Source organism: Nannospalax galili, unplaced genomic scaffold (genome assembly GCF_000622305.1).
Source record: "Nannospalax galili isolate Female #2095 unplaced genomic scaffold, S.galili_v1.0 scaffold1659, whole genome shotgun sequence".
Taxonomy (NCBI): domain Eukaryota; kingdom Metazoa; phylum Chordata; class Mammalia; order Rodentia; family Spalacidae; genus Nannospalax; species Nannospalax galili.
Genome location: NW_008342925.1, coordinates 884756 through 891971, shown reverse-complemented (window position 1 = coordinate 891971; position 7216 = coordinate 884756). Strand labels below are relative to the sequence as shown.

At 54.4% G+C, this 7216-nt stretch overlaps 2 protein-coding genes across 4 annotated transcripts in view; one reads left to right on the top strand and one right to left on the bottom strand.

Annotated features, from left to right (window-relative positions):
- The window catches only part of Plcb3 (phospholipase C beta 3), a 17613-nt gene extending 15895 nt beyond the window's left edge, over positions 1-1718 (top strand). The window contains exon 32 of the mRNA XM_008838948.3: positions 903-1718. The gene's annotated coding sequence lies outside the window, so the exon portion shown is untranslated. The remainder of the gene's footprint in view (positions 1-902) is intronic.
- Positions 1719-2116: 398 nt separating this feature from the next.
- Positions 2117-7216, bottom strand: part of Bad (BCL2 associated agonist of cell death) — a 10104-nt gene continuing 5004 nt past the window's right edge. For all 3 annotated transcript variants that reach the window (XM_008838943.3, XM_008838944.2, XM_008838945.3), the window contains exons 3-4: positions 3221-3408; positions 2117-2608 (exon numbers count right to left, since the gene is read on the bottom strand). In XM_008838943.3, coding sequence (XP_008837165.1) covers positions 2486-2608; positions 3221-3408 — 311 coding nt within the window. In that variant the 3' untranslated portion in view covers positions 2117-2485. The remainder of the gene's footprint in view (positions 2609-3220; positions 3409-7216) is intronic.

Genomic DNA, 7216 nt, shown 5'->3' with positions numbered 1-7216 from the left:
TAGAACAGGCTGGCCTTGAACTCACAGAGATCCGCCTGCCTCTGCTTCCTGAGTGCTGGGATTAAAGGCGTGCACCACCACGCCCGGCCTTCTTTGGGTTTTTTTTAACCTTTTATCTTTAGAAATTTTATTTTTTTAAAGCTGGGGCAAATGCCTCACACTAACTCCCTTCATTTTCCTGGGTTTCCAGCAGTCGCCAGCTTCCTCTTCTAACCTCAGGCCTAGGGAAGGGGCTGGGGATTGCACCCCCCATGGCACCTACCTGAGCCAAAGTCCCCCCACTCCCCCAAGAGCACTAGGTGGAGAGCTGGAGCTTTGGGCAGGGGCCACACCCTGTATTCTTTGGGGATTTTTTTTTTTTTTTACATGAATAAAAGTGGATTTTAGGGACCCTGTGTGTGGTGTGGTTTGAGTAAGAACACTCTAGGCCTTAGATCTAGTGCTGCCATTTCCTCAGTTTCCCCATCTATTAAATGGGCTGTGGCATTGTGGTCAGACCCCCTAGCAAAGGTGTGAACTTGGCTGCCTTGCCCAAGGCCTGTGGTGACCTTCCTCACTGCCAAAGCAGGCTCTGGCTTCCCCTAGGCCTTTCTGTCTCTGCCCTGGGCCCCTGGCTTCCCTCTTCCCATTAGTCTCCTCTCCCTGAGCCTCTCTCTATCCCTCTGTGCCCAGGCTCAGACCCTGCTTCAGGAAGCCTTCCCTGCCCCCCTTCCTGTTGCCTGATATGACCCAAGCACCCAACATCTTCCGCCATAGTTGCTGAGGGCCTCATACAGGGTTGGAGCTGAGGGTAGGGTCCATGACCCTAGAAGGGAAGCTGGCAGTCCAATGGCTGTTGCGGGGTCTGGGATGCCCTGAAGCCCCCTCACTCCTGTGAGGGAGATGTTTGGCCTGTTTTACAGATAACGAAATAGGCATGGAGTGGAGTGGAAGCCAGGAGTGCCAGGCCACAGCTAAGAGCAGACCTGCCTGGAGGCAGGATGGCCTCTGTGTAGACCTGTCTTCGTCGCCCTGAAGAACCTGCTCCATACAAGGGACTCCAGAAGCACCAGAGACCAGGCTGGACAGAGCAGGCCAGGCACTGCAATAGGGGCAGGCTGGCATCTCTTCAAGGCCTCTCCCAGCTTCCTGGCAGTTGGGGACTGGCTGCTCCCTCCAGAGGAAGGCAGCCTCTTATCTAGGCTTATCTCCTGCCAATGAAGTGTTTTCTTTGCTTTGTTTTTGCTGGAGCCTCAGGCAAACAGAGGGGTGGGGAGGCCAGGGAAACAGGGTGGCCAGGGTTGGGCTTCCCAGCTCTGAGACCTCTGCCCTGAGCCCTTCCTCAGATTCGGTACCAATGCCCAAGCCTTCATCCTGCTGTCAGACCTCGTCCTGTTTCCAGATCTGCAACTCTCCTGTATTCTGAGTCCCCTGAGCAGTAGATTGCCATATTCTTGACTGGCCCACCTCCCAAACGCTCCGTTGGAGAGTCTTCAAAACAAGAGAAACTCCCAACATCCAGGTGTGTCCTCTCGGTCCCCATAGTTTCCACCGCTGAGAGTGACCGTCCCAAGTCCGTGCCTCACCTTCAAGTTACAGCTCTTAACTGAACTTCCTGAGCTCTTACTACTATAGGGAGCCGCTCCCTCCCAGGTTCCAGGAAGCTTCTAGCTGAGCTATGGCGCAATCCATCTGTACAAAGCACTGGCTTGGGCTATAGGGGGCTCCAATAAATCTTGGAACTGAACTTTGAGCCCTGCTCCAGGTTCCCCAGTGATCGCACCGCTCCACCCCGCGTGCCCTGCCAGGTCCCTGAGCAGCGCTGGCCCCAGGCCGGCCACACAGTAGCTGCTCACAAGGACTGACCCAAATAGGAGCAAGTGACCCCCCCTGGGGAGCCGCGGCACGGTTTGCAGAGCGCGGAATTCCAGCAGTCGGCCGGACCGCGGCTCCCAATTACCATATTAGAGATAAGGGCCTGTAGGTCTCTGGGGTCCAGTTGCACCCTGCCCCCTCCACGACCAGCAGCCGGCACTACTGGCCATCTCGACCAAGCAGTCTTGGTTTTTGTACGTCATCCCCAAAGTCCGTTTCCCTTGGGTGTAAAATGGGAACCCCAAAAGGATAGAGCACGGGAGGCGGCACAGGCCTGGGCTTTATTATAAAGCACGTTCGTCGCGACCCCTGGCCCACCGCTCGGCTCTGGGCAAGTTACGGTTAAGCAGGGCTGGCAACAGGGCGCAGGCGCCTGGGGGTGGCCCAGTACTGGAGGGAAGGAGGGGACATAGGGCCACTTCCGGTAACTGTGGCTGGGAAAACTTTAAAACTTCCGACGAGAGCCACTCCTCCGTGGCTATGGCATGCACCAGAAAGCAGTCAGGCTGTAGGTCTGATCTCCCGGCTAAATGGATATGATCCTCTTTCTGCACAAGACTTCCGCCCACATCGAATATGGCAGGCGACGGGAGCTGGGGGATGAGTTCCGGGAACGTGGGACCGAGGGTCATTAAGAGGGGGCGGAGCCTCCTTTCCCCAAGTTTCGATCCCACCAGGACTGGAAGATTCGCGTCCAGCTGGAGCTTTGCCGCATCTGTGTCGCCGTGCCCGCGCTCTTTGGGCGAGGAAGGCCCTTCAGGATAGAAGGGGAGAGGGTTAGGAGAGCTCACCCTGCCCGAGTCACCAGCCGGCTCTAATGTAAAGACCGCGCCGCCAACCTGCCCTGTGCGGAGCAGTCAGGGAGAGGGGCGGGCGCGAAGATGCGCAGGCCCAGGAACTTCCTGTCGGGCCGGGGGTACGCCAGGCCCCGGACCTGGTATCTAGAGGATGGGGCTGATTTCAAGAATCATCGAGGGGCTCCGATATCGGAGCCCAAGAACTCAGACACCAGAAAGCCCGTGTTCTAAGGCCCGGGGAACCCAGGGACACGCCCTGAGCATCTGGGGTCGGCAAGGTCCTGGGACTACAAGTTCCGGCATGCCCTGGGACAGGGCGGGCGGGCAGGCTGGGCAGTTTCGGACAAAGGAAAAAAAAAAAAAATCCTTGGACTCTAAGTCCCAGCACACCCGAGGACCGAAGGGCTAGGGGGCGTCGTGGGGGCCTAGGACTACACGTCCCGGCATGCCTGGGAACACAGACGGCTAGAGCCGGAGAGCCATGATCCGAGACTACACATCCCGACACGCCCTGGACCTCGGAAGGGATGGGTAGGTGACCGGCATTTCTACCGGTCCCGGGCGCTCACCTTGAAGGAGCCCTGGAACTCGTCACTCATCCTCCGGAGCTCGCGGCCGTAGCGCTGTGCGGCCCAGAGGTTGGGGGGAGCCGAGCGCGAGCGGCCCCGGAAGGGGCTGAGTTCCTCCTCGATCCTTTCATCCTCGTCCGTCCCCGCGGGGTACGAACTGTGACGACTCCGGGTCTCAGCCCCAGCGCCTGCGGAGAGGGTCGGGATGGGGAGGTGTGACTGTCGCCCTCCCACAGTCCAGTCCCTCCTCTGTGGATGGAAGGGGCTCAGAGGGCTTTGGTGAGGAATCGAGTTACTTCCACAGATCCTTGTCGAGTGGACTTCTTTAGCTTACATGATTTTCCACTGTGCCCGCCACAAAACAGACGTGAGCTACCTGTAGTTATTAATGTAAGACCTACACAGGGCTTCGCAGCCACTCTAGGTAGTGTGCTGCCCTGAGCAACAGTGGGCTTCCAGCTCTGCAGGTGGCCACTGTCTGCAGCACCTTTTGCATCTGCTTTGGAGACGATGTCCAGAACTGTCTGTTGACTTTATTTTTATTTATTTATTTATTACTTATTTCTGGTTTTGTGTGATGGGTCACAGCAGTCCACCTGCCCAGCTCTCCCGCATGCTGGGATTAGAGGAGTGGGCCACTACACCTAGTTTCTCTTGACTTGAGGTAGCACTTTTTGAGCATTTATGTGCTAAGCTGTCCTAACCACCTGGGAAGTGAGGCCTCCCATGCCTTCATTTTATATACAACACAGAGGCTCAAGCCAGGCATGGCAGCTCCTACCTGTAATTCCAGCACTGGGGAGGTGGAAAGGGGAGGATGAGGAGTTCAAGGCCAGCCTGGTCTCATGTAGTCTTGTCTTTACAAAAGAAAAGGAGGGAGTGAGAGCAGCACAGGTGCTCAGAAAAGCCAGCTTACTCAGGGTCACACAGTTGTGAGGAACCCAGAGGCCTACCCTTTGACTCCCCAAGACAGTTTCCTCCCTCTCACAAGGGGGGGCGGGGTTGAGGGATGGGACAGTCCTCAGTCCCCTAGTCTACATACTAATGCACCTGTGTGAAGGTCACATCAGAGTGTAGGCGTGCCCTGTGTGCTGCTTCTCTGCTCTGGGTACTGTGTGCTATCTGACTCCTGCCACCTGCACCCCTCTGCACAGAGCAGCAAAAACCCAGAACTACTCCCAGGGGCAGAGTCCAGAGGTAGGCACAGCCTGCTGCCCAGGCTCAGGTGTCTGCAGGTAATGCTTGGAAGGAGGTAAGAGCTCCCCAGGGTTTGGGTGTTGGTAACAGTTTGCCTCACTTCCCTCAAGGGCCTTTTGGCAGAGGCCTATGGCTTAGCTGCAAGATCCCAGCTGCAGACAGGACAGAGAGCCAGAGGGAAGACGGATCCAGCGGAAAGGCCTCTGTCTGCAGAGCACTTTCCAAGTCCCTAGGGCTTGGACAGTGGGATGGGTCAGCAGCTAGGTGGGTTCCAGCTCTATGGCCTTGGGCCCATTCCCCAATGATCCTTTGGGGGAGGAGGGACTCAGTATCTCTGTAGTATGAAGACAACTTATCTCCCAGGGCCACCTTGTCTCTTGAGCATCCAGTGGCCTCTTGACTCCTGTGGGGCAGATGAGAGTTCTTCCTATCTTAAAGAGAAGAAATTGAGGCACTGAGGAACATGCCTGAGTCACTTGGTAGTTTGCCCTGACTGCCACTGAATACCCAGGAAATGTCAGTTCTCAAGTGATCTGAGCCATAGAACCACACACTCCTGTGCAGTGCCCGCAGTGGGAAGTCTGAGCCCACAGCCCCTCTTCCCTCATCAAGAAGCAAACAGGGTGGATGAGCTAGCTCAGCTGGTAAAGGCACTTGCAGTACAAAGCCTGGCAACCTGAGTTTAATCCCTGGAATCCAGAGGACCAACTCCACAAAGTTGTCCTCTGACCTCCACATGAGTGCTGTGCACATGCTCTGCCCCCCTCCCCACTATGCATCTGTAACATACACATGCAAAACAAATCAGGGTGCTCTTTGTCTATAACCCCAGTGCTGAGGGTGGTAGACAGGCAGATCTTGGGGGCTCACTGGTTAGTCAGAGCCAGCCTAGCCTAAATGGCAAGCCCCAGGTTCACTGAGAAACTCTGCCCCAAAAGATAAGATGAACAGTGGCAGAGAAAGGTATGCGACATTGACCTCTGGCCGCCACAACAGCATCCTCATGGGCAAGTGCACCTGTGCACAAACACCCCACCCCCACAGCCAAGCAGAAGACGGGGCATGGCTAGCACATACAAGGCCCTGGGTTCCATCGACAGCACCACACAAACCAGCCAACCAACCTACCAGGACATTGGCCAGGTCAGGCTGGAAACTTCCCACAGATTAACTCATCTAGTCCTCAATACAATAGCAGGGAAGTTCCTCATTTTACAGAGCAGGAAACTAAGGCCCAGAGAGAATAAGTTACCCAAGGCCACACAGTAAATGGCAGGTGGTCTAAACACAACCAGTCACCTCATGTCAGGCTTTCAACAGTACCAGAGACCACTTTAGGGACACTGTATTCCCCATGCCCCAGGTAGTATCAGCTAATCCAAGAGCCTATGTGATGATGTGGAGGATTACCACCAAAGGTACTCAATAATGTCAAGCCACACCAGCATCAAGGTGGCACCCATTTGTGTCAGCTGTTTTTTTGAGATGGTCTAAGTAGCCCAGAGATCCACCTGCCTCTGCCTCCCCTGTTTATGTGCCACACCCTGCTGAATTTTTATCTAAGAAATAGGGCCTTGAACCTCTGATCCTCCTGTGTCTACCTCCCAAGTGCACACCTTCCAAGTGTAGTGCTGGGGCTGTGTGCATGCTGGGCAGGCACTCCACCAGCTACATCCTCAGCTTCTCAGCTGAAGTTTTAAAATAGCTTTGCATTTACTGGAAAGAACCTGGAGAGTCTTTGAACTCCCCCCACAAAGAGGGTGGGTGGGGTGTGGCCCAGACCTGCCTGAACCATTTGGGGGAAAGGAGCCAGTGGCTCCTCTCTGGGTAGATGCCCAGGCCTGACCACGTGTCATCCTCCCAGAGAGACCTGGAGAAGAGGAGAGGGAAGGGACTAGTTGCAGCACAGCTGTTTCAAGCTCCTTACTCAATGGCTTCTGGGTAAGTGGGTGTGGCTAAGTGTGGCCTTGTTCGCTGAGTAAGCAAGCATCCCTGCACACTCCATTAAACATCTGTGGGAAGCCAAAAGTTGACCTCTGACATCCACTCCTACATACACAAGGTAGTAATAATAAATAGTGAAATAAAAAGTATTATAAAAATGGGCTGGAGAGATGGTTCAGTAGTTAAGAGCACTGACTACTCTTGCAGAGGACCTGGGTTCAATTCTCAGCACCCACATGGTGGCTAACAACTGTCCATAACTCCAGTTCCAGGAGATCTGACACCCTCTTCTGACCTCCAGGCATTGCACACACATGGTGCACTTACATGTAGGTAAAACACTCATATACATGAAAATGATTTTGTTTTGGTCTTTTTGAGATAGGGTCTCCCTGTAGCCCCTGCTGGCCTGAAACTCACTATGTAGACCAGGCTGGGCTTGAACTCACAGAGATCCGCCTGCCTCTGCATCACCATGCCTGGCTCCATAAAAATACATTTTAAAGAAATATATTGGTTAAGAGCACTGGCTGCTCTTGCAGAGGACCCAGGTTTGGTTCCCAGTACCCACATGGCAGCTAACAACTATCTATAACTCCAGTTCCAGGGGATCCAATGCCCTCATATGACCCCTGTGGGCACTGTACTACATGGGTGCACATACATGCAGGCAAAACACTCATACACATGAAAAATAAAAATAAACTGGGTGTGGTAGTGCACACCTTTAATTCCAGCACTTGGAAGGCAGAGACACAGGTGGTTCTCTGTAAATGCAAGGCCAACCTGATCAACATAGTAAGTTCCAGGCCAGCTGGGGCTACAGGGAGACCCTGTCTCAAAAAGACCAAAAAA